Raw genomic sequence first — 27,546 nt, 5'->3', positions numbered from 1 at the left:
GCTGGCCAAAGGAGCCTGGGCGGAGGTCACCTGCCTTCTGGAGAGCAATCACTTCCCTTTTGCGCCGATGTGGGATATCCCAAGGTACCACGGGGGTGTGGCTTCCACCCAGCTTCTCTGTGTGACAGCAGCCTCCTCCACCGCCTGGCAATCTCTCCCCGCTGGCCTTGGCCTCCAGCGCGGCAGCCTTCAGATCCCTCCCAGGCTGCATCTCAGTCAAACACAGATCTGGCCTCCTCACTTCCCTGCCTAAAGCCTTCATGACCCTGTCATGTGCATAAAGAACACACTCTTCACCCAACTCCTTGTATCTCCCCATTGCCTCCCACACCAAGTCCAGATTCTGCAGCCCTTCAGGGCATTCGAGGCCTTTCACTCTCTAATGGTTTGGGGTAGACCCATAGCTGAGAGCCACAAAAATGGGGGCACTACAGTTCCAGGGAAGCCTTCCAACTTGCTGACTCTCACACAGGTTTCACCAGGTGGGGCTGGGACGAACCGCCTCCAGCCCTGGAGTCCCCAGTAGCATTCTTTCCAACAGGTAAACTGCCTCTCTCTAAACGAGACCGACCTCGTTTGAGCCCAGCTTTTCAAACACAAGCCTCAGGACTAGAACAATAGTGCTGACGCCTAAACGCACGGCACTGCACCTGAATATAACCCAGCAGACTTACTGGCCTTTCAGGACAATCTCCGGTGGTTAACAATTATCTGCACTTTTTTTTTTTTTTTTTTTTTAGCACATTGAGGCTCCCAGAGGCAAAATGATCTCTCCCTGAATCAAACAGCTGACAAGAGTCAAACCTAGGGCTGGTTTCACTGTCCCTTCCCATCTGGTTAGGGCAGAACTACCCCAATACCAAGGTCATCACCATCCCCCCCAGGCCCTGCTCCCCTCTGTAGATGGAAAGCAGGAAAACAGGGTGGGAGCCTGTGGAAAAGGCTTGATGCAGGCGAGTCCGACCTTCGGGCCACAGGCCGCATGCAGCGCAGGAGGGCTGTGAATGCGGCCCAACACAAAATCACAAATTTACTTAAAACATTAGGAGATTTTCTTTTGTGATTGCTTCTCACAATGTATTTAATGTGTGGCCCAAGACAACTCTTCTTCTTCCAGTGTGGCGAAGAGACGCCAAAAGGTTGGACGCCCCCGGTAGAGAAACGCAGAGAAGTAACAAGAAGGCTGAATGGGGCCTAAGGAGTGAGTCTTTATTTCACTGTCACTGACACGTTATTTTTTTATATAAAACTATCTTATAGAAGAAGTAGTGGACTTAGCTGTTTAGAGTTCAGGCCCTGACACAGAAACCAACCAGCTCCATCACTTCCCGGCTGTGTTTACTCTGGAGGACTTGCATGAGAACTAAGAGAAGCCACTGCATGTCAGTGGCTTAGCTCAAAACGCAGGAACTTCGTTATTGTTGTTCTCTCTCTCTCTCTTTTATTGATTGCCTCCCATACGTGGCAACCAGGGATCAAACCCGAAACCTTTTGGTGCACTGGGTGACACTCCAACCAACTGAGCCACCCGGCCAGGGCACTGTTGTTCTATTATTAAAATATTGGTTAGCTCTTCAGCCCACATATAAAGATTAGGGAGGGAGTCTTCATTTTCATTTAACAGAACACTGAATTGCTTACACATTTTTTAGTTTTATTGTATTTATTTCTTAAGTTATGGTAGAATACACATGACGTGAATTCATCATTGTAACCCTTTTTAAGCACTCAGTGCGGTGACAGTCAATGCAGTCACACTGCTGGGCAGGCAACTCTCCCCGCCGTCCAGCCCCAGAGCTTTGTCCATCGCCCCAGACTGATACTCAGTCCCCACCACATACCACCTCCCCATTCCCCTCCCCCAGCCCCTGGCAACCGCCATCCTACTTTTTTCCCCCAAGACTTTACTTTTATTTATTTTTAGAGAGAGGAAAAGGGAGGGAGAGAAACAGCAAAGCACCAATGCGCCAGAGAAACACTGACCAGTTGCTTCTCACACGCCCCCAGCTGGGCACTTGGTCCACAACCCAGGCATGTGCCCTCACCATGAGATGAACCGGTGACCTTTAGATTTGCAGGCCAGCGGGCGCAATCCATTGAGCCACACAAGCCAGGACTTGCTTGCTTGCTTTTTTTTTTTTTTTCCTGAGGGTATGTTTATCAAGCTGGAAACAATGAAACAAGAAAGAGCCCAAGAGTAGAAGCAACAGGAGAAAGACAAGGTGGGGCTGCTTTGGCTCTCTAGAAAAGTTTTGGGGAAAAAGTGAGCCACAGCAGGGCAGCAGGGCAGCAGTTAGCTCACCGGGGAGTCAGAGAAGAGGGGGCCTTGGAGACAGGTGTCGGAGCCAACCAACAGCCATCCCTTGACACAGTCGGGACGGATGTGATGCATCTGCACAGCAGAGGCAACTGTGGCTGGACTTCCTGTCTATCTGTCCCTTGCATGTTTGTCTTTGTGATTAATAGGCGGTGGGATTTTTAGACACCTAGTTACCTTTCTCATGCTGCATCATTCCAGTGGGTGTCAGCTCCCAAGTTAAATTATGAGCTGTGTGAGGGGTAGCACTGTGCCTTTTCTCTCTTTAGAATCAGTGTTTCTCTTCATTTTTCTTGTTCTTTCCCAGGGACATGCAGTGGCCTACAGCTGGCACAATGGGTCCCAGGCGAGCACGTGGGAGTAGGGGGACACCCCTGGGAGGGAAACTGCCCTGGGACGAGCTAGTCACATGTCCAGGGCCACACCCACACAGCTCAGCTGACAGAGCCCCATGTCAGGCCTCAGTGACCTGAGATAAGATGCCTCCATTTCCTCTGAAACCCCCGTCTCAACATGCTGCGGGTTTTCAGAGGTCTTTGAGATGCAGACAATAAGTACATCTGGGTATACATCTTCATTTCCACTCCTGAGTGGCCGACAGCTGATAGGAATTGGAAGGGACAGAGCAGGCCTTCTCCCGCCATCCACAGCAGAAGACAGAGAAGGGGCGGCTCCTCTGCACTTCATGCTGGGAAACCTGGTCTCTGATAGCTAAGCAGATATGACACCCACTCTAGCAGATGGGTACACCAGAGTGTCATGGATATAAAAATAGAACATCAAGGGCTGGGCAAAGAAGGCCAAAGTGCTCATGAGAAAGGGTGGCAATGAGCTCCAAATCTCACTTTGAGTTTCTGCTCTGAGAAGGCCAAGCCGCTTAGATCGTTATTAAGACTAATGCCTGGAGCAGCCTCCAGCTTCCGGGGCAACATTCATTTTTTCCCCTGGGACGAGAGTCTCAAAAAACTTCCACACAAAGTTGATTCTGCAGGATCATAAAATCCAAACATACAAATTGTAGTAAAAAAATAGAACTGAGCCCTGGCTAGTGTGGCTCAGTGGGTTGGGTGTCATCCCACAAACCAGAGGTGAATGGGCTGGTGGGGAGGGGGTCACTGGTTTGATTCCCAGTCAGGGCACACACCTAGGTTGTGGGCCAGGTCCTGGTTGGAGGTGTGTGAGAGGCAACCAACCGATGTTTCTCAATGTTTCTCTCCCTCTTTCTCCCTACCTTCTTCCCTCTCTAAAAAAAATGTTTTTAAATCTAAAAAAAAGAACCAAGTGTAAATGTAGGAAGCTCCTGTTTCTAGATCCAGCCTCTAAACTCCCTACGTCCAAGAGCAAATTTCTTAATCCTCTGAGCTTCAATGAAAATTATAAAATATAGGACTATAAAAATATACGACTGTCCTAGGACTCAGTGGAACTAGATCTGTAAAGCAGCAGCCCAGGGCCAGGGCACAGACTAGACAAATGGCCATTCTCTGTCCTCTCTCCCTGCCCACATGGCACACAAAAGGGACCTCTGACGCCCAAGTTAGGGTCTTTGAAGGGAGCATTTGGGGTGGAAGACTCTTTTCAACATTTCCAACATTTTAAACCCTCTAATGGAAAACCATGACTCTCATAGGCAGTGGCATGGTCTTGAAAAGCACGGAGGCCATGGGCCAGCACAATACAGACGCCAGCTGGAGGGGAGGTGGGGCCTGCTTCTGCCTGCCTGAGCCGTTGGTGGCCAGCCTTGTCCCACACAGGAGGACAGGCAGCGTGAGGTCCTGCTCCCTGCCGGAACCCCCAGGGCCAGGGAGAGGATGCCAGCGAATGAAGTAGCAGCTTTGGTCGCTGTGGGTCCCAAGGGGTTGACATATCACTTCTCAGACCAGGTGAATCAGAGTCTGGATGTCTTCGAAAGTTCCCTTGATAACAAGGGCTGTTTCAGGTCCCAGGGGACAGAGGTAGAGGAGCAGGAGCATATTTCTCTCTGCCCCTAAAGGGTTCACGGGAAGGGACAGGCCTGACTTCTCCTCTCTGCTTTATCTTTTCCGGATATTCCACTCTCTCAAAGGAGAGTGGGTCGCTGCTGCCGCACAGGCAAAAGCGCTCACAGCACTCCAGCATGCGTCTGCCCGCTTCCACGGCCACCGTTGGGCTTGCTGGCAGGGTCACCTTTCTAGATCTATCTGACAAGTGAGACGAGGAACTATGCTCCCAGAGAAGTGCCATCAGGATGAAATAAGAAAGTGCTCAACCATTCTAAGCTGTTAGTAAAAGCTCTGAGGGAAAGGTTCAATTCCTCTCTCTGCTTTATACCTCAATAAAGTGAAACTAGAACAGTTATCTTGTTTATGTCTTGTTTATTTATGCCCCACTTCCTTAGGTTGAGAAGCTTACACTCGGCGGGCCCTTGGCAGAGAGGTCTGGGGTCTCCTCCCCCGCCGCCCAGGAAATCTGACACAGCGGCAAATCCAGGCGGCACCCACGTGAGCAGAAGGGACTCCAGTGGCCGATAAGGTCTTTCCTCCATGAGCACACTCTGGAAACTCCCCCGTCCTTCTCAGCCCTCAAGTTAAGTTAAACAGTGATGCAATATTTACATACTTGCTTTTATTCTTCAGCTAACTCAGGTGGCTGAAACAGATGCCTTCTGCAATAAATGAAAGTGATTTGGCCTTAACTAAAGAACCAGGGTGCTGGCTGGCTACACACAGCTTTCTAGGCCCTTTCTTTTCTTTTCCTAATCCCTGGGCTCAACTCTCCTGGGCATCCAAAGTAACACCCCCCCCCACACACACACACACACTCCAGTCAAAGTTCCCAATTCAAACTAGATACAAATTTGGATAAATCTGAGGGCATGACCTGTTTTCCTAATTGCGCTCGCTCTCTCTGTCTCTCTGGTTCTCCACTGGTCCTGTAATGCAACAGTTGCTGAAATGACGTGTCCTTCCGCATTCATCCATTTGTTGTGCAGGGACTGAGGATGCCATTCGTTACCAAAACTGGCATGACCCTGACATCAGGCTAGCTAAATAAGAGACATCAAATCATAAACTGGGACGAGTTCTATGCGGGAGACAAACAAGGAGAAAGGGGTAGCAGACAGGCTCACTTATCCAGGGTGGCCGGGGAGGATGTCTGTGGACAGACACCATTCAGGCACAGACCCAAAAGATAACAAGGATTAGTTATGGGAAGAATGCATGGGTGTTGGGGAGGAACCAGCATTGTAAGGAGAGGGAATAGAACGTGCAAAGGCCTTGAGGCAGAAAACAGTTTGGTGTACCTCCTCAAATGAAGGATGACCTAGTGGCTGACTTAAATGAATGAGAGGGAGTGTGGCAGATGAAAGGTGAAAGAGCTGGAAAGGGTTAGACCATGTGAGACTTTGTAGGTCATGGTTAGGTAGAACTTTATCATAAACCCCCTTGAACTGAGGTAACCTGCAGCTGAGACAGTGTTTACCAAATAGTCATTTGCTCCCCCTTGCACCCCAGCCTCCCTTGCAATTAGACTGGGGCCATGTGATTGGTTCTGGCCAATGGATTTTAAGTGGAAATGCTATAGTCACTTCTAGACAAAGCAATTATGGGCTAGTGAGCCTCTTGCTTCCCTCTCTTCCCCTGACACAGTGCCCCTGGAAGTCTTGTGTTCCAGACGACATAGTCACAAGAATGCACGAGGCAGCATTGGACTTTGAACAGCTGAGCTTTCAGGGCTTATGTGTCTGTGGCTGCAACATAACCTGGCCTATCCGATTAGCCTCAGTATGTGCCTAAAAACTTGCAACCCAGAGGAGCCCAGCTACCACAGCTTAGCACAGAGCAGGAGTTCAGGAAACAACAGTTCCCTTCCCTCCAGCTCTTAGCCTTCCTCTCTAAAACGCTGGGGAACGGGTTTAGATGTACTGCTCACACCTCTCTGCTCATTCTCACACTAACCCCAAGAAACTCCCAGTGACTAACGCCTTTTTCCCAGTGGAATAACTAATGTGTGGAAGGAAAGTCAGGGGACCTGTCTGTCCTGGGCCATACAGATATAACTTACAAAAAAACTCACCATCCCTTATGTTTTGAAGTTTCCCAGTTAAGAAAAGGAAGGAAGGAAGGAAGGAAGGAAGGAAGGAAGGAAGGAAGGAAGGAAGGAAGGAAGGAAGGAAGGGAGGGAGGAAGGAAGGAAGGAAGGAAGGAAGGAAGGGAAGAAAGGAAAGGAAAGGAAAGGAAAGGAAAGGAAAGGAAAGGAAAGGAAAGGAAAGGAAAGGAAAGGAAAGGAAAGGAAAGGAAAGGAAAGGAAAGGAAAGGAAAGGAAAGGAAAGGAAAGGAAAGGAAAGGGAAGGGAAGGAAAGGAAAGGGAAGGGAAGGGAGGGAAGGGAAGGGAAGGGAAGGGAAGGGAAGGGGAGGGAAGGGAAGGGAAGGGAGGGAAGGGAAGGGAAGGGAAGGGAAGGGAAGGGAAGGGAAGGGAAGGGAAGGGAAGGGAAGGGAAGGGAAGGGAAGGGAAGGGAAGGGAAGGGAAGGAAAGGTTGACAGGGCAAAGTCTACACCTGTTGTTCAGAGGAAGGGAGTGAGATGATGCCGTCTAGGGACTGACCCCAGCAGCAGTGACAGTCAAGTGAACTTGACCTCAAATCCTAGCCCATTATTTACTAGCTGTGTGGCTTTGGGCATATTACTCAATCTCTGAGCCTCAGTTTCCTCATCTATAAAATGGGGATAATGAGATTTGTGAGATGAGATGCTTGCCTAGCACATATTAGGTGCTAAATCCAAGTTATGACTAGAATCCAGATACGCTGACTCCTAGCCTGGGGGTCTTGGCCCAGCACAGTGCTGCCTCTGATGGCCAGTCCCCAGCAGCCCTGGGGGCTGATTCCTGTGCATGTTTTATTGTTCCCTTGTGGTTGGAAAGGGGTGAATGTTGGGGAAACTTCCAAGAGCAAATGCATGAGCCCTATGTGTCCCTTGTAACAGCTCAGCCTCTTCAGGACAGAAAGAGTTCATTCTGTTTTGTTTCACTTTAGGAAGCAGCCAAAAATTCCCCCACTCGATGACACTTCGCTCCAGGAAGGAAATGACTTTGGATGAGATGCCAAACCAAAAGCTGGAAACTGTCAAGGTTGCACAACCAAGAAGAGAGAGCACAAAAATTGAGAAATTTCAGGCTCCCAGGAGGAGAATAGCAGCATAAGAGAAGGTAGACCTTGGTCGCCTTCCAGATCCCTTCAGATCCAAGAAGCTCCTACTCAGCTGACACCAGGGACCACCCAGGCCCCCACTCCACACAGCGGCCAGAACAGTGGGTCCTCCCCAGGTGCAAGCCCTCCAAAACCCTCCCCCGGCTCTCGGTGAAAGCAAACTTGGCCACAGCCTGGGGAACCCTGGGTGGCCCGACCCTGCCCCGTCCACGGTCTCAGCCCACTACACTCCCACTGTCTTCTGGCTTGGGGAGGCCTCCATGGGTCCCTTCGGGTCCTCAAGCTTCGCTCCCTCCCACAGGCCTTTGCACCTGCTGTCGCCTTGGCCTAGAAAGGCCTGTGCACTCCCTCACTTCAGCTGCGCACTCATCCTTCCAGAGGAGGCTTCAGTCTCACTTCCTCGGGGAAGTTTCCCCTGAAACTTCAAGTTCGACTCTTCCCCTCTTCCCCGTCCTACCTCCCTGTCCCCCTTCTTACACTTCTCTTTCGAGCACTCACTCTGTGGTTGGTTATATGTCCCCATGTCATCACCTACACTAGACTCACGCTCCTTGAGGTCTGGGACCCTGTATTTTCATCGCCATAACCCCAGGGCCCAATACATAGCAGACACTCAATAAATATCTTAGTTCATTACTGAGTCTCCTGTCCAGCTCAGTGTATCTAACTCCCCATGGAGAGGAACGAGGGAAAGTTCTGCCTCACAGGTGAGGCACAGCTGGTTTCTAGCCCCCCTTCTCAGAGCTAAAGAGATCGGAGCTCAGCCATCAATGGGCTCAGCTCCCAGGTCTGCTCTCAGTGGCATTGAACTAGCTCCTGAGCTCCGCAGTGGTGGCAGACACACCACCCTCAGCTGGAGGCCAGTGTTGACGCGCTGGCCTCTCCCTTGATTCCTGCCCCTAAGCCCCCAGACGACAGCGCACAGGCCCTGAAGGCTCCTGGCTCACAGGCCCCTCCTAAGCCTGGTAGTCTAGACAGGTTCCTCTTGGTATTAGGACTCTTGTGTTTTAAGCCCCAGAATGATGGTTGGCCCTAGCCCCTAGGGTCAGACTCTTCTAATGCTGAATGCTGGCCTGACCATATATTGTTTTGTTTTGTTTTGTTTTATTTTGTTTTGCTTTGTTTTGAGAGAGAGAGAAACATCGATTTGTTGTTCTACTTATTTATGCATTCATTGGTTGATTCCTGTGTATGTCCTGACTAAGGATCAAACCCACAACCTTGGTGTATCGCGATGATGCTATAACCAACTGAGCTACCCAGCCAGAGCTGGCCTGACCATATAAATGCTGCCCCTGGCCCCCCAGACTCAGCTCTGGGGAGCTGCCCGGCAATTTCACCATGGTCACCATTATACAGGAGCAGTGATTCCCACAGTTGTATTAGATCCACTGGGATGTTAATAAGCATCAAAAGAAAAAGGGGTTCCATGGTCAAACATAAATGGGAAGCACTGGCCCAAAGAAGTTTCTTTGCTACAGGACTTATCAGAGCTTTAACATGCCGGTGTACCCTGTGAATCTCCGAGGCTTGGGGGCACTGACAAAATACAAGATTTCCGAGTTTAGTCATTCATGAACCTTCGCTCGCAGAGGGTGTTGCTGGAGCACTCTTGTGAGGCACGCAGTTTGGAAAAGGCCACTCTAGACCCTGACTTTCCCTGCAGTTGCCCCGCATACACAGTACTGTCCCCATCACATCAAGACATCCTTCGACCGGGACACAGAGGTGGCATTGCCCTTGCTGTCCGGACCCCGCAACTGGAGCTTCACCCAAGACCCAGCTCTTCCCTGTGGGCTCAGCGGAACCTGGCGATGTGAGGACATCGAGGCGGACTCCTTCACAACTGGCTTTGCCAGAAGTTGGAGGTGAAGTGGGAACGAGAGGGTGAGAAAGGGCAGCAAGGGGAGGAAATCATCTTACAGAGCGGAGCGTCGACAGCCACTGCCTAGAGCAGATGGGAAAAAACTAGAAATGTGAGGACATGCGTCAAAACAAAAGTTGCAAAAGCAATGTACAGAGGAACTAAAAGTTGTGATAGAAATGTATTGGAAGGAAGGGGGAAAAATGTACGTAAGCCAATCCTCTTCTAGAAAGTTATTAATATTTAGGTTGACAAATATGAAAAAGAACAATATAAAGCACAGTATTTAGAGATAACACCAATGTGATAAAGAATATCCATTCCCCCATCTTTCTACATTTAGGAATTTCAGCTTGACATCTGGCTGCCTGGCTAAAAACTACACTTCCTGTAGCTAATTATGGTCTTGTGACTAAGTTCCAGCCAACAGAATCTAATGATGGGATAAGGACAGGAAAGTGCCTCCCCACCCCTTCCTGCTGGCTGGAATGTGGAAATGGCAGCAGAAGCAGGGGCAAGGACCTCAGACTACAAGGTGGAAGCCACATGTTGAGGACAGCAGGATAACAGAAAAAGCCCAAATCCCTGACTCTGCAAACCCACCATATGGGTCTTGGATTACCAACATGCATACTACTACTAATCAAAAGAAGTCCTCCTGTAGTTCAAGCTGCTGTCCATGGCCTTTCTGATCACAGCCAAACCAACATAATCACTAATACAGAATTTGGTGCACAGGAGGAAAGCTCTAAGCAGCAAACTATTGCAGGCTGGAAAGCTGGGGACTCTTCTTGAAGCATCACCAGCTTTTGTTTTTGCTTCTTGAAGCAAAGCAATAAAAGTTTGCTAAAACCACCATCACCTGCAACACTCGGAAGGCAGTTCCTGTGCCAAGGGCACCTGTAACTGAGGGGACGCGTTGCAAAATGTTCTGAATGTTGGTGCATGTGGCTTCTTTTTCAGGAACTTCCAGTAAAAGAGCGATGAACTCTAGTGGACCGAGACCTTGTACGAGCAGAGTTGAAAAGGAAGACTCAGCCTGTAGCTGACAATCCAAGCTGACCAAGAACCCCCATGTCAGGGGCTCTGAAGAGACAGCCTCAGCAGGAGATAAGACCATGGCCCTAACCTTTCTAATCACGATTCACCTTTCTCAGCTCCACCAATGAACCCACAAAGGGGGTCTCTGAAGGACACAGAGAGCCCAAAGTCAACTTAAGAGAGCTTCCTGCCCATGCAAGTTATTGTTTCAGGTGGCTTCAAGGGAGGCTCCAGTAAGCACATTAAATTAGAAGGAGGTCCAGGGCACAGGCCACTAAATGAAAGATCAAACATTGCAGGGTTAAGAGCTCAGATAGGTCTACAGTGTCAGAACTGATTAGAAGCCAAAAGACAAGAAGCTGCTAGTTTTTTATGAGAATTGTGTTGCCGAAGAAACCACAGGCCTGGTAAGACAAAATCTTGTCATTGCTTTACCCCTCCAGCTCCCCTCTGGCTACCACACCCACACCAGCAGGAAGTGGGCTGCGGAAGCCGTGTAGCCGCCCACAGGGCAGACTCTCTTCTCTCCCCACTTCAGATAAGGCCACAGAAAACAACGAACAGGGCACTCCCCCCCACACCACCACCCCCCCCAAGGCAGCCAGAAGTTAGAGAGCCAAGTGTTAGAGCCGTGGTTCTTAAACCTTCATCTGCATCTGCATAGGATCAGACGCTAGCCCTGGGGTTCATGAATCAGCAGATGAGGTGAGGCCCAGGAATTTGCATTTCTAACGAGTTCCCTTAAAATAAGTTCCCTGTCAGGTGCTGCTGACAAATAAAACCTGGGGACTCCTTTGTAGGTGACTGTCCCCTTAGCTCTTGCTGCTTCTAGGATTCTCTCCTTCATTTTAATCTTGGCTAATGTAATGATGATGTGCCTTGGTGTGTTCCTTCTTGTCAGCAGATTTCTCAAAAGAGACCTTACAGGCAAGAAGGGGCTGGAAAGAAGTATTCCAAGTCATGAAATCCAAAGACCTACATCCAAGATTGCTCTACCCAGCAAAGCTTTCATTTAGAATGGAAGGGCAGATAAAGTGCTTCTCAGATAAGGTCAAATTCAAGGAGTTCATCATCACCAAGTCCTTATTATATGAAATGTTAAAGGGACTTATCTAAGAAAAAGAAGTTAAAAAAACATGAACAGTTGAAAGGACAACAAACTCACAGTTATTAACAACCACACCTAAAACAAAAGCAAACTAAAAGGACAGCTAGATCAGGAGTGGAAACATAGACATGAAGATCTCAAGGAGGGTTAGCAACAGGGGAGTGGGAGGAGGAGAAGGGGGGAGAAGGTACAGAAAATAAGTAGCATGGACAGTAGATAGAAAATAGATGGGGGGGCAAGAATAGTATGGGAAATACAGAATCTAAAGAACTTGAGACACATGGTCATAAACTAAAGGGGGGTAATGGTGGGGGGGGTAGGGTGGAGGGGAATGAAGGGGGGAATAGAACAACTGTAATGGCATAATCAATAAAAATAAATAAAAAATTTAAAAATTAAAAATAAATAAATAAATATCCAAAATAAAATAAAATAAAATCTGGGAAACACACTTTGAGAATCACCAGTTTACTGAAAACAAGGAGCTGCCCGATGGGCCGAGCAAAGGGCTTGCTCCCCTGGCAGAAGGGGCCTTTTACAGTTCCTGTCAGCCAGATTTGTCACCTACTTTAACAAGCACTGCAGTGCGTTTCTCATTTCAAATGAGAGTTTTGATTGAATTCCTGTTCAGATTCCACCACTGATAGATAAGACGAGTGTGAATCACCCATAGATCCTGAGCCTTGAGCTGAAGGAAGGAACTGATTCCAGGCCTGCCTCCCTTGGGGAACAGGTGAACGTGTTTTCCGTGTGGAAAGACAGGGGTACATGGATACTCCGACAGCCCAAAGTGGAAAATTGTAGGGAGACTGCTATCCCTCCAGTGTTTCTTCCCTCCTCTTCTACAGTAACAGAACCTTTAGTTGTGCACATACCCTCCCAGCTAAAGATTACATTTCCCAGCCTCCCTTGCAATGAGGTGTGATCATGTGACTAGATCCTGGCCAATGGCCTGTGAAAGCAAGTTAGGTGCGTAGCTTCCCTTCTTACTGGCTGGAATGTGCACCCGGGGCACAGAGCAGCCCTCTCAGGTAGGAGTCAGCAACTAGGTGGGTCCTCCACACATGGAGCCGCCCCATCAGCCCTGTGCAGCTTGGACTGAAACAGGAGAAATGAACTGTCTTATCTAAATCCCTGTAGTCTGCCCTTAGTCACAGCAGTGAACCTGAAATGCTAATACAGGAGACTACCAAGAAATGGCTAGAACAGTAAAAAGGGGTGACACTGGCAAGCAGATTTGCTGGAGGACGGAGCAGGTAGCTGAGGAATAAGCCTCCTCCACTACTTTATTCTAATTCTTACGGCCTCTGATGTCTGACAAATTGGATAACACGATCTTCACGATTAAGGCCAAGAAAATACCAAGAAACAGAGACCCACATACTCCCCTCTTCACACCATCAGACCAGCTGCCACCGCAGAACATGGTTTCAGAAGACCTGATGCCAGCGTGGTCCCCCAAAGGCCCCCACACATCACCTCTCAGTTCAGGCCCCACCTTCGGAAAGCCTCTGTTAGATACAAACAGTATGACCCGCAGACGCGGTTTTCTGAGGAAGCCACTTTCCACCCAGGGCTTTAGGCCTATGTGATCCTCAAGCACTGTTTCCTGAAAATCTATTTAAAGCCCTTTAAGTGGTGGGCAGAAGTCAGGTTCTCAAACTGCCAGAGGCAACTGAGGAAGGTCATAAACAATCTTCAACAAGTACCTGCAAAATAAGGTATAATTAATGCTACCATGCGGGAAGGGAAACCGGCTTTGACTAGTGGGAATACAGAAACTTAAAATGCTTCCCATACACGCTCCATATTCGCCTCCAAAAGGTAACAGAAATTTATAGCACTTTGTTTTGGGGTGGGGGGAGATATAGAAAGGAAGGAAAGGGGGAGCATCTTGCCCATGACTTGAAGCAATAGTGAAAACAGCCAGGCTCCCCAAACAAAAGAACAGCCAGGAGATTTGTGGATGTGAAGGCAGGCTTTACTCTCTCTTCCTCAAGCAGTTTTAATCAGCGAGGCTAAGGGGAAGAGAAAGAGGTTTGGAGAACAAAGGCAGACATCACAGCCCTGAGAGCACAGAGGTGCTGGGACAGGAAAGCCAGGATTTGAGTCTAGTTCTGTGCAGAAGAGAGGCTGACAGACAAAATGGCACTGTTTCCCAAAAGCCCAAACACTGCACTCTGTGATGAGGAAAGCTAAGGAGGAGGGCTCTGCACCAGGACAGCCTATACTGTCCACCAGTGTCCACCATGTCCACCGGTAACCAGAGAGGCAGCCCCTGTGACTAATCTCTTAGTTGGATGGCAAATTCTTTCATTCAAAAACTTTTTTAAGATTAAAAAAAGCCCTAAAGCCAGAGTGTAGCTCCTACTGAAACACGCTCGAGGGCCGGCCACGCGGGACCGTCTTGGTTACTCACAGTTGAGGAGGATCTGGGCAGCACGGTAGAGCTCCAGGTGGCACAGCAGGTCCAGCAGCTGCTGGACGGTGGCCTGTCGCATCCCCCACCACCACAGCAGCTCCCGGGTGATGCTCACACCCTGCACCCGCTCCATCGACTTGATCTTCCGCAGCTGGGTCAGGTCTGTGATCACGTAGGAGGCTGGAAGGCAAGTTGAGAGGCCCTGCTTAGAGTTAGAAAAGCAGTCCCTCCACAAGAGGGTCAGCATGCCCGCCAGGCCTTGTTCATAGCACCTTCCCCCTTAGCCCCCTGCCAAACCCGAAACTCCACCATCAGCCGGGGTCCACAGGCAGCCCAAGTTACAATGTTGATGCCATGTAATACTCACAGGGACCAGCACGTTAACGCTTGAACCTAAATTTCAACTTTGCTGCCACACAAGACTTCGGAGAAAGACCACTGGATGCTAGGGGTCAGGGGCCTAGAGCTTTGGCTGCTTATTTGCTGTGGGTGAGTCCTTCCGCCACGGAATCTGCTTCCTCGACGGTAACAGCGGGGTAACAACTTTGCCTGCCATTCCCCCCACAACTCCAGAATAGAAGCCCATGTAGGAGCTTTACGTGTTCTGTTCACTAACAGATCCCCAGAGCAGAGAACAGTGCCTGGCACAGAGTGGGTGAGGCAGAGGAGGTGCCCGAGGGGCAAAATGGAAGGAGGGGCTCTCTCTTAGGGCTGACTGTGCACTGTCAGACCAGCCAGTAAGCCCAGACAAGGGGGACAGGGACATAGACAGGTAGTTAAATAAATAGCCAAGCAGTTTACAGCCATACATTAAGTCGTAAATCCTATCTTCCCTACCCAAGGACACTGAAGAATAAGTGGTTCGGCCCTGGACAGGTCGCTCAGTTGGTTAGAGCATCATCCCAATACACCAAGGTTGTGGGTTCAATCCCTGGTCAGGGCACATATAAGAATCAACCAATGAATGCATAAATAAATGGAACAACAAGTCAATGTTTCTCTCTCTTCCTTCCCCTCTCTAAAAAATCAGTAAATAAGTTTTTTTCAAAAAAAGAGTAACTAGTTTACACTTCTCCCCCCGAACCATAGGGTAAATAGCTTAAACCACCCTACTCAGGGAGATAGGGCCTTAACGGAAATCGAACTGGCAACCTTTCAGTTCACAGGCCAATGTACTAAACCACTCCAGCCAAGGCCCTTTGTTTGTTTTTATTGAATTGAAGCATTATAGAATTGTACACCTGAAACCTATACAATTTTATTAACTCCAAGCCTTTAAAACCCTCTAAACTAAGGACACAGTGCATGTTCTCCAACCAGGGAGCACGCCTTTCCCTTCCTCTTCTTCTTCCTTCCAGGGGCTTGTCCTCTGCCTTTCTCGCAGGTTCCAAGGGCCTTTCTCCTGCCTCTGTAACTTGTTTCCTGAGCCTACACAACTTGGCTGGCTCACTTGACTGCCTCTGTAACTTTCTAAGTAAACTTTCTCTTGTAATTTGAGTTCCTGGCTCTGAATTATTTCTTTGCCAAATTCAAGAACCAAGGTCCAACTTTGCCAGTAAGATCTGGTACCATTTCATTGCCAGTGTCATCAGTAACATTTGCGGCATCTGAAGAGTAGGTGCCTCTTTATGCCGCTTTAAAATTTACCCTGAGCATCTCATTCTCCTCATCCCTAAGTCCCAACCCTGTCAGGGGAAACACAAATGAACAAATGAGTGAATGAAAATGAGTGAGCAAGCCAACCCACCATGGCCCACTGTCCTCACAGAACTGTTATGAGGATCAAGAGAGCCTGTGGATCTAAAAGCACCTTCCCAACTTCGAAGCACTGCACAAAATTTGCAGGGGTCTATAACTGAAATACTAAAAATAATGCATTTCTGCCCTGGCTGGTGTGGCTCAGTGGATTAAGTGCCAGCCTGTGAACCAGAGGGCCACTGGTTCGACTCTCAGTTAGGGCGCATGCCTGGGGTGCAGGCTGGGTCCCAAGTAGGGGGTGCCTGAGAGGCAACCACACAGTGATGTTTCTCTCCCTCTCTCCTTTTCCTCCCCTCTCTCTAAAAATAAAATAAAAAATAAAAAATCTTTAAAAATAATGCATATGTTCTTTTCATTATTTGTTATAAAATTAATGGTTGATCACTAAAGGAAACTTGGGGAATGCAGGGGAAACATAATAAAACAAGTCTCACAGTATCCTATTAGGGTACTTTCCCTTCTCACCCCCCAACACACACATACATACACACACACACACACACACACACACACACACACGTATGGTTCTGGATGCAGCTGTCACCAGGCTGTAAGATTTTGCAGCCTGACCCTATTTATTAACTTTATGCCATAAGCATTTTCCCAGTTGTTATAAACTCTTTATAAATGGCTTTTTTGAATGGTTACAAAGTATTCTGTTGAGTTTACTGAAGTGAGAAAGGCATTTTATTTAACTAGGAATAAAATAATAACGCTTCAGTTTTAGGGTTTCAGAAATCACAAAGCAAGAATCTATGTAAACATCAAGTCATTCATTTGTTCATCCGTTCGTTCGACACAATATGACTGGGCACTCTGTGCTCTGGGCCTGTGATGAGCTCTAGAGATCCTGTGGTGAGTAAACCAGAAGCCCGTGGGGCTTTTCTATTTGAAAAATACAAATATAAGTGAACTGAGTGAGGAAGAGGGCCAAGAGATGAAGCCCAGGAGAATGTAACTGAGGGCTTTGACGCTGGGCTAGGGGTTTGGACTTGGCCCTAAGAGCCATGGGTACAGTGCTAGACCTCCCGGCCAGGAGGGACAGAATCATGTTGCACAACCCCCTTCCTCTGAAGGAGTGGGGAAGGGTGCGACAGTTTCCTGCAGAGAGAAAGCCTCCAGGAGAATGCCCTGTTAGGATGGAAAGTTCCTTGAGTTGCAACTTTTAGTCACTGGAAACCCCAGGACAGTTTCTAGGACAATGGGAAGTGATGTCAGCGGGGTCAGGGGCTGCTTCCAACAGCAGAGAGAAAACAGCAGAGAGAAGCTATGTTCACACCTCCCACTCTTGGAGGCAGCATAATGTGTCACAAGAAAACCAGAAGCACAAGGCTGCCCCCAAACACCATGGCTGTGGGAACTCAGCCACAGCCCTTAGCCTCTGTGAGTTGCATTTCCTCCCAGGCAACGCAGGAGAAGTAAGATCTAAATGCTAAGGCACCTGTAGTTTGGACATCCTAGCTCCATGAGAATGCTGTATCTTCAGGTACTGACCTAGTAACATCTAACTACACCTGTGAAACAGGGTCCAAGCAAGATGAGGATCTCGGGGTGCGGGGATGAGGCACTGCCGAGGGCCCTGTTACATACACCTCTTTTCTCCACACACGCAGGTAACAGAACATTTGGAAAATGGGAGAAAATCAAAGTCCCCATGACATCCCACTTGGAAGATACCAAGAAAAGCACTGCTTACACTTTTGCTTCTAATCTTCCAGATTTTGCCCTGGCTGGTGTGGCTCAGTGGATTAAATGCCAGCCTGCAAACCAAAGGGTCGCTGGTTCGATTCCCAGTCAGGGCACATGCCTGGGTTGGGGCCAGGTCCCCAGTGGGAGGTATGCAAGAGGCAACCCACACTGATGTTTCTCTCCCTCTCTTCCTCCCTCCCTTCCCCTCTCTAAAAATAAATAAAATCTTTAAAAAAATTTTAAATCTTCCAGATTTTTCTATAAATATAAAAATACATGCTTATGGCAGCGGGACAGTTTCAATGATGGTCTAAACCCAGACTTTGGATTCAGAGGCCTGGGTTCTAATGCTATCCCTGCTACTTACTTGCTGTGTGCTTGGGAAGGCCCTTCACCTCTCCCTGTCCCCTCATCTGCAAATGAGGATAATAACAGCACCTGCCTCAGAGGTCATTGAGAGGATTAGATTACTGATATGTACAGAAGCACTTGGAATAGTGGCTGGCACGTGGTAAATGAGATATGAATGTCAGCTGTAATTATTAAACCATCTACACTCTTCAAAAAACCCATTTTTATCCCCTCTGGTTAACACCACATGGAAACCATCCCTCCAGGTGTGAGTTCCTGAATCCTTCAGGAGCTCACCCAGTGCAGTAGAAAAGCTTGCCCTTCTTCAAAGGGCTCTGGAGCAGACCTGCCCTAGGGCAGACCCTAGGATCAAATGCCCCTTGTCTGACTGAGAGAGGGGAAAGCACTAAGGACTGTCCCCACCACCTTGTCCCCTAAGCCGCTCAGCCTTTTATCTGCATTTTGCAGGTGAGGAGAGCCCTTGCCTGAAGCCACACAGCTGGGTAAGGACAAACCAGGGCTCTGCACAGACTGGTCCGTGCACGAGTGAGTGAGATGAGGAGCGGCCCAACAGTGGAACCCCTGTCCCTGGATGCCTCCAAATACACCCGGGGTGGCTGAAGCTGTAAGAAGCCTGCTTTCCCCCAAGGGCAAAAATGGATGCAGCTGCAACGACAGGGAAATGACCAGGAGGCAGCTACGTTATCTGTCAAAAACTCTCAGATTCAAAGATTGCGCATATTTGTGGCTGTGTGATTCTGAGTCACATTAAGGATGTTCTCAGCCCTATTCCCCAGGACCTCAATCTGCCCTAAGGGGCTAAAATAATTGCAGAAGCCAAGATCCACTAGGACTGGAAGGACAATCGTAGTCACTGATTCTGCTGAAGAGGAAATCAGAGAGTACTGGTGACTTGGCAAGGACCAGCTAAACTGGGGGCACGACTGGCTCCCAGCCCAGTGACCCCCGATCAACACAGAGAGCTGGCTGACCGTGGGCTCAAAGTCACCTCTGCAGGGCAAGAAGTGGACACACCCCATGTCCTCACCAGTCATACAACCTTCAGCTCATCATACATTCAAGTGGTCACTTATATTTGCCCTTGGCCTGGGGCTGTCCCAGGCTCTGGGAATACAGGAGTGAAATGGACCAGTGAGGTCCCTGCCTTCATGGCGCTGACATTCTCTGGGAAGAGGCCAACCAAACATGGAACAAGATAATGTCAAAGCTGTTAAGTGGAACGAAGGAAATAAAACATGGTGATGGAATTGAGACTAATGGGGCAGGCCTCTTGAACCAGGTGACACAGGAACTGAGACCTAAAGGACTGTGCCCCCACCAAAGGTGACAGTGTTCTAGGCCCCAAAATCTGTGAATATGGCATCTCACATGACAAAAGGGAATTTGTAGGTGGAATTAGGTTAGGGCAGGGTTGTCAAACTCATTTTCACCGGGGGCCACATCAGCCTCATGGTTGCCTTCAAAGGGCTGAATGTACTTTTAGGACTGTATAAATGTAACTCCTTAACAGTTAAGGAGTAGTTACATTTACACAGTCCTAAAATTATTTCAGCCCTTTGAAGGCAACCCCAAGGCTGATGTGGCCCACCCCTGTGGTGAAAATGCACTTGACAACCCTGGGTTAGGGTTTTAAAATGAGACTATCCTGCACTATCTGGGTGGGCCCAGTGCCATCACAATGGTCCTTCTAAGAGGAAAGCTGGAGTCAGAGAAAATATGAGGACAAGAGCAGAGGTCAGAGAGAGAAATCTGACAATGTTGTGCAGTTGGCTTTGAAGGAAGGGGCCACGGGCCACGGAATACAGGCAGCCTCTAAAAGCTAGTAAAGGCAAAGAAATGAATCTCCTCCCCCAGGGCCTCCAGAAAGAATGCAGCTCTGCTGCCCCTTGATTTTAGGACTTCTGGCCTCCAGAATTATAACAGAATATATCTGTTGCTGTTCTTACACCATTATACTTATGATAATTTGTTATAGCAGCAAGAGGAAACAAATACAGGCTAGAACGCCAGTCTTGGGGAGCACAGGTGGAAGACTGTCCCAGGCAGAGGAAAGAGCAAGTGCAGAGGCCCTGACTCTGAACCAAGGAGGCCAGTGTGGCTGGAGCAGGGTGAGCAAGAGGGCGCGGGAGGACAGGAGGTCAGATTGCATCAGCTTGGGCAGGCCTGGTGAGGAGTTTGGATCACATCCTAAACCACAGTGGAAAGCCTCTTAGGCTTTTGAGCAATTCTAGTGTCTCCAGGGCCTAAAAAGTTGGAGGTATTCCCCAAAGAGGATGTACAAAAGGCCAGTACGCACACGAAGGATGCTCAACATCATTAGTCATTAGGGATATACAAATGAAAACCACATGACACCCTGTCACACCTGCTCCAACAGCTAGAACCAAAAGGAGAGACAATAACAAGCACTGATGAATATGCAGAAACAAACCCTCATACACTGCGAAACTAACCCTCAAACACTTAAGAAAACAGTCTGGTAGTTCCTCAAAATGTTAAGTAGAGAGTAACCCTATGATTCACTAATTCCACTCCCAAGACATACACCCAAGGGAAATGAAAACATTTGTCTGCACAGAAACTTGCACACGAATGTGCACAGGAACATTGTCCACGACAGCCAAAGAGGGAAAAGAATCCAAATGTCCATCAACTGATAAAATGCAGTATGTCCATATCCAATAATAATGAATATTATTCGGTAATAAAAAGAAATTAAGCACTGATTATGCTACAATGGGATGAACCTTGAAAACATGCTAAACCAAAGTCAGTTGTAAAGAACCACACATTGCCCTGGCTGGTATGGATTGGTGGATTCAGTGCAGCCTATGAACCAAAGGGTCACCAGTTCGATTCCCAGTCAGGGCACATGCCAGGGTTGCTGGCCAGGCCCCTAGTAGGGGGTGTGCGAGAGGCAACTACACATTGATGTTCCTCTCCCTCTCTTTCTCCCTCCCAACCCCTCTCTCTAAAAATAAATAAATAAAATATTGTTTAAAAGAACCACATATTGTGTGACTGAGCCACAAAATGTCCAGAGTAGGCATACCCAAAGCAGGGGGAACTGAGAGGTGTGTGCGGGAATGTGGAGGTAACAGTTAAGGGGTACAGGATTTCGACTGAGGGTAATTAAAATGTTCTAACATTGATTGTGAAGAGGGATGTACAACCCTGTATACACTAAACGCCACAGGATTGTACACTTTAAATGGGTAAATTGTACGGTATGTGAATTATATCCCAATAAAGCTGTTTTAAAAAATTCGTAAGTGTGCCTTCTAAATCAATGTCCCAGCAGTTGTTCTGGCAATCACAGTCAAGGCCAACAGGAAAAAGACCTAGAGGGAGTCTCTGACACAAAGTTTGCCCACTGCCCAGGAAACGTTCAAAGTAGTTAAATCACAGATCACCCCAGCAAAGGGACGCAGTGTCATCTAGACAATAGGGTTGCAATACACATTCTCAGAGGGGCCCTGACGAGGTACCACTGATTGTCTCTAGGGAGAGGAACGGGGAAGCTGAGGACCAGGGAAGGGCAAGACACCCTCCTCTAGCACAGGTTCATTATTTACATCACTTAACCTACTGCATTGGTTACTTTTATCCATCAAAAAGAATTAATAAAAACACACTGAAAATAAATCCATGTTGCTAAAGAATATTGCTTGGCAAGAAGAAATCATTGTGATATATTTTAAGTAAAAAAGCAGGCTATTAGAATGTTCAAAATTGTATGATTTTTTTAAAAATGTACACACATAAATAAATACATTTTTTTAAAAAGGCTAAAAGGCTCAAACACATAGCACTCTGGTGGCACATGGTAAGAAGTCAATAAATGTTAGCTACTGTTATTGGTTTGTTTTGTTTTGTTTTGTTTCGCTTTTAAATCCTCACCCAAAGATATGTTCATTGATTTTTGAGAGAGAAGAAAGGGGAGAGAGAGAAACATCGATGTGGGAGAGAAACATTGATCAGTTGCCTGCCAAACGTACCCTGACCAGGGATCAAACCTGCAACCTAGGTATGTGCCCTGACCAGGAATCGAACCCATGACCTTTTGGTATACTGGACAATGTTCCAACCAACTGAGCCACCCAGCTGAACCTTAGCACTATTGACAGTTTGGGCTGGATAATTCTTCATGGAGGGGGCTGTCCTGGGCACTACAGGATGCACAACATCTCTGGCCTCTGCCCACTGCTTCTCCCAAGTTGGGACAACCAAAAATGTCTCCAGACGTTGGCAAATATTCCCTAGGCAGCAGGCTCACCCCTGGTTGAGAACCACTAGGTTAAAATAGATGTTATTTGCGCAAACTGATTAATAACACACACACACACACACACACACACACACACACATAAAACATGGTGTATGTTATCTAAATTTTAAAGAAAGGATAAATAATTATTTTTAAAATAAAGTGACATGAGTGACACTGACTTAAAACATAAAACAGCCCTGACTAGTGTAGCTCAGTGGATTGAGAGCCAGGCTGTGAACGGAAAGGTAGCTGGTTGCTGGTTCAATTCCCAGTCAGGGCACATGCCTGGGTTTAGGGCCAGGTCCTCAGTACAGAGTATGCAAGAGGCAACTAATCACACAATTGCTGTTTCTCTCTCCTTTTCTCCCTCCCTTCCCCTCTCTCTAAAAGTAAATAAATAAAATCTTTAAAGAAAACTAAGAATGATTATTGTTAATATTTTTAATTGATTTGAGAGCAAGAGAGAGGAACGGAAAGAAAGACTGCATTGTTGTTCCACTTATTTATGCACTCACTGTTGTTTTTTTTCTTGTATGTGCCCTGACCAGAAATCGAACCCACAACCTTGGCATAGCAAAATAATGCTCTAACCAACTGAGCTAGCCAGCCAGAGCCCAGAATGATTATTGATATACTTCCTTATTACTTACAAGATTTTCTGACACTTAAGTGTCAGGTGCTTTTTATACAACTTTCAGTTCTCACAACAACCTCTATTTTACAGAATAAAAAGCTGAGGCTCAGAAAGATTAAGGAACTCACCCACAATCAACAGCTAGGAGGTGGTGGCCTGGAATGTAGACCTCTACTTGGGAACCTGAGGACCACAGGCACAGCCTCCCCCTAGATGCCCAGAGCTCTCAGCAATCATCAGGCACAAACAAAAGCAATCATCAGGCACAAACAAAACACACCAAGGAGTTACAAAGTCCTGGTGGAGCCAGACCCTGTATTCAACTACCAATCTGTCACTTAACCAAGCTATGCCCCCAGGCAAGTGACTCTACCTTTCTAAATCCGTTCTCCCTAGGTAAAAACCAGTAAGAGAAATGCGAAACATACACTTTATAGGCGGTGACTAAGTGAGATAATGCCTGCCAAGTGCTTACATCAGGGCCCCGCACACTGACAGCTTACGTTAAGTGCTCAAAGCTATTATTATCAGCTTTACTGTTAACAGCATCGTCAAATCGGTCATTACTTAGCGACAGAGTGACCGCAGAAATTTCCCAAGATCACAAAACGCCTTCCAGACAATCGTACTAGGGTCCATAGAGGGAGCATTGACCTGCCTGCGGGCACACAGCGAGGCCCGGGTCCAGATGACAGCACGCAGACCCCCCCGGAATCAGGACCCACTTACAGAGAGGCTAAAAGGGGGCTTGGAGGCCGGCCTCGGAGGGGGCGCTAGGGGACCCACTCACCAAAGTGCATCCAGTCCCAGTCGCTGAGTGTGTCTATGTTGCGGCACAAGTCATCCAGCACCCAGGAAGGCAGCTGGTAGATGTAGCAGGTCATGGCGGGACTGCGAGGGCCGGCGGAGAAGCTCCCGAGAGACTGAACCACAAGCGACGGCGAGTCTACTTCTCTATCCCGGAACTGGCCCTTCCCACCGGCCCGCCTCGGCCGCCCCGGCAGTGGGCGGGGCCGGCGCTCGGCACCACTGCCATCCAGCGGCGGCGGCGAGTGGAGCACTATTCCGTGTGGCGGGCTGGACCAGAGCAGCTGTGAAACCAAAATACTCAGAGCTGGCAAAGAAAACTGAGGCCCAGAATGGAGAGGAGACACGGTTAAGGCCATCGGAAATTCCGTGGCAGTCTTAGGAGGACTTCCAATTCCATTTCCAGTGCTTCTGGTGCTCTGCCATATATAATTCATTCAACAAATATTCTATTAATTACCTCCCATTCTACAGATGAGGAAACTAAGTCTCAAGTCAATTGTAATTCAGTCAAGCAAATTGGCCAAGTGACATAGGATTCAACCCAAATATGACTCCAAAGGTAGTCTTCTTTTAGCTCTATTATATTGTCCCACCACAAAAATTTTCTCCTGATCCCGCACAGTTCATTTCTTCCCCTAATTTGCTATTTCCAAGGCCAACACCCTCTCTACCAGTTAGAAACAGTTATTGAGACTGAATACAATTACTTACATAGTTATGTCATTTTGACCTGCTCACATTAAATTTTCCTTGAAATGACAGTCAGTGATTTGCAATCCCACCTGCACATCAGAATTATCTGGAGATTTTTATTTAAAATGTTTAAATATGTTTATTGATTTTAGAAAGAGAAGAAGAGAGAGAAATATCTACATGAGAAACATCTATCAGCTGCCTTCCATATGCACCTCAACCAGGAATCAAACTCCCAACCCAGGTATGTGCCCCAATCGGGAATCCAACCCCCAAGCCACTGGTGCACAGGATGACACTCCAACCAAGTGAGCCACACCAGCCAGGGCCATCGAGGGAAATTTTTAAAAACTATATATGCCCAGCCTAACACCCAAAGATCCACACTCAATTGTTCTGGGTGGGGCTCAGGCACATGCATTTTAAAAAGCTTCCTGGTAGCCCTGGCTGGTGGGCCTCAGTGGACTGAGTGCCAGTCTGCAAACCAAAGGGTCACTGGTTTGATTCCCAATCAGGGTACATGCCTGGGTTTCGGCTGGTTCCCCAGAGGTGGGGGTGAAAGAGGCAACCACACATTGATGTTTCTCTCCCTCTCTTTCTCCCTTCCTACCCCTCTAAAAATAAGTAAATAAAATCTTTTTTTAAAAAATATTTTATTTCTTTTTAGAGAAAGGGGAAGGAGAGGGAGAGGGAAAGAAACATCAATGTGCCGTTGCCTCTTGCGCACCCCCTACTAGGGACCTGGCCCACAATCCAGGCATGTGCCCTGACTGGGAATTGAACCAACAACCCTTTGCTTTGCAGTTTGGTACTTGATCCACTGAGCCACACCAGCCAGGGCTAAATAAATAAAATCCTTAAAAAGCTTCCAGGTAAATCTAATTACATGCCGGCAGAGTCGAGAAACAATGTTAATCAGGAAACTGGGGCATGGAGATAGATCGATGAAGAGGAAATAATAATAAACCTTCTCTGGACTTCATACATACTTTTTCTTTTCTTTTCTTTTCTTTTTTTTTGAGATTTTATTTATTTTTTAGACAGAGGAGAAAGGAGGTGAAAAAGGGAGAGAAACATCGATGTGATTGGCTGACTCTCAGAGGACCCTTAATGGGGGACCTGGCCTGCACCCAGGCATGTGCCCTGACCAGGCTTCAAGCCAGTGACCCTTCCATTCCTAGTACTCCAGCGCTCAACTGCTGAGCCACGCCAGCCAGCATTATTTTTTCCTTTTCTAATAAAAATATCTTTATTGGTTTTTCTGAGAGTACATGACCATTGTCCAAAAGGAGAAATGGAGTGAATTAAGAAATAAACCCACCCTTGTCTTTCCTCCTCTATTGCAGGGAAAAACCCACTTCCCTCTCTTCTCCTGTTGGGGAGGGGCATTTCCACCCCTGTACCCTTCTTTAGTTCTTATGGCTGCTCTAGTAATAATAAAATTGGCATAAACTAGGTTAACAGGAGAAAAACCCATTTAACATGCACACAGGAGAATCACAGTATGATGCTCAGTTCATAAAATGAGGCTCAAAAATGATCAGCCTGGTTACATTTTACGTTATTTGGACAAAGAAACAACTGTGTGGGAAATTGACAAAACAAAAAAAAGTTCAGTGCTAAAGAGGAGTCTGAGCCAGTTTTGTGCACTCTTTTAAGAGTGGCACCATAACTTCAAGGCCACCGTAATCAAAACGGTCCTGGCATAAGAACAGACACACAGGACAATGGAACAGAATAAAGAGCCCCATCGCTTCTCGGCCTTTTGGCCAAGATCAATTGCAGAGTAAAGAGCCCAGAAATAAACCCATGTCTCTATGGTCAAGTAATATTTGACAAAGAGGGGCAGATGCATAAAATGGAGTAAAATTAGCCTCTTCAATAAATGGCATGGGGAGAAGTGGGCAGGTACCTGCAAAAAAAAAGAAACTGGACCACCAACTTATACTATACACCAGAATAAACTCAGACTTAAACATAAGTTGGGATAACACAAAAATCCTAGTGGAGAAACATAGGCAGTAAGCTTTCAGATATTTCACATAGCAACATTTTTGCCAATGTATCTCCTAAGGTAGGGAAATAAAGGGAAAAATAAACAAATGGGACTACATCAAATTAAAAACCTTCTGCATGGCTATAAGAAACCATCATCAAAATGAAAAGGGAACCAACTGTATAGGAGAACATACTTGCCAATGATACATTGGATAAGGGTTTAATCTACCAAATCTATAAAGAACTCACATGACTCAACACCAGGAAGACAAAGAATCCAATTAAAAAATGGGCAAAGAACCTGAATAGACACTTCTCCAGGCAAACATACTGAGGGCCCAGAGACATATGAAAGGATGTTCAACGTCACTAGCCATCAGACAGATGCAAATTAAAACCACAATGAGATATCGTTTTGCACCTGCCAAAATGGCCATCATTAATAAGTTGATGAAGAGCAAGTACTGTCGAGGATGCAGAGAAAAGAGAAAACTAGTGCACTGTTGGTGGGAACACAGACTGTAGAAAACAGTATGGAATTTCCTCAAAATTAAAAATGAATCTGCCTTTTGACCCAGCGATTCCACTGATGGGAATATATCCTAAGAATCACAAAACACCAATTCAAAAGAATTTTTTCACTCCTATGTTCATAACAGCACTATTTACAATAGCCAAGATTTGGAAACAGCCTAATGGCTCATCAGTAAATGAGTGGATCAAAAAACTGTGGTACATTTACACAATGGAATACTATGCAGCGGAAAGAAAGAAGGAATTCCTGCCTTTTGTGACAGCATGATTGGAACGGAAAATTATTATGCTAAGTGAAGTAAGTCAATTGGTGAAAGACAAATATCATATGAGCCCACCTATAAGAAGATCTAATGAACAAAATAAACTACTGAAAAAAATAGAACCAGAAGAATGGAATCAGGCAATAGACTGACAGCTGTAAGTGGAGAGTGGGATTATTGTGACTAACTGAAAGGAGGTGAAGAAATTAGCCAAAGAACATACTTGAAGGACCCATGGACATGGATGATGGTGTGGGGACTATGTAAATGGGAGATGGGCTGGGTGGAGGGGTGTGAAGGGAGAAAAATGAGTCATCTGTAATAGCATAAAAACTAAAACATCAAAAATGAAAAAATATATAAAGAAAGAAATTTAAATAAATCAATAAATACAGATCCTGGGGCCCCAGCACAGACTCACTGAATCAGATTCTGAAGATAAAGGGCCTGGAATCTGAATTTACAACAAGCTCTGAAAACCCGAATCCATGAAGTTTGAGAACCACTGGACCAGACAGCCCCTGAGGTCTCTTCCCCAAAGAGGAAAAAAAAGAATAGCACCATATTATTTTATTTCAACCCTCA

General features: G+C 47.1%; 1 protein-coding gene across 1 annotated transcript in view; it reads right to left on the bottom strand.

Moving 5' to 3' along the window:
- Positions 1–23,638, bottom strand: part of IRAK2 (interleukin 1 receptor associated kinase 2) — a 56,261-nt gene extending 32,623 nt beyond the window's left edge. Inside the window, exons 1-2 of the mRNA XM_037130801.2 lie at positions 23,454–23,638; positions 13,938–14,120 (exon numbers count right to left, since the gene is read on the bottom strand). Of these exons, the coding sequence (XP_036986696.2) occupies positions 13,938–14,120; positions 23,454–23,547 (277 nt within the window). The 5' untranslated portion in view covers positions 23,548–23,638. The remainder of the gene's footprint in view (positions 1–13,937; positions 14,121–23,453) is intronic.
- Between the last annotated feature and the right edge of the window lie 3,908 nt (positions 23,639–27,546).

This window comes from Artibeus jamaicensis, unplaced genomic scaffold, assembly GCF_021234435.1.
Source record: "Artibeus jamaicensis isolate MK-2021 breed Jamaican fruit bat unplaced genomic scaffold, CSHL_Jam_final contig_519, whole genome shotgun sequence".
Taxonomy (NCBI): Eukaryota; Metazoa; Chordata; class Mammalia; order Chiroptera; family Phyllostomidae; genus Artibeus; species Artibeus jamaicensis.
The sequence above is the reverse complement of the archived record's forward strand: the minus strand, read 5'-3'. Positions and strand labels throughout refer to the sequence as shown.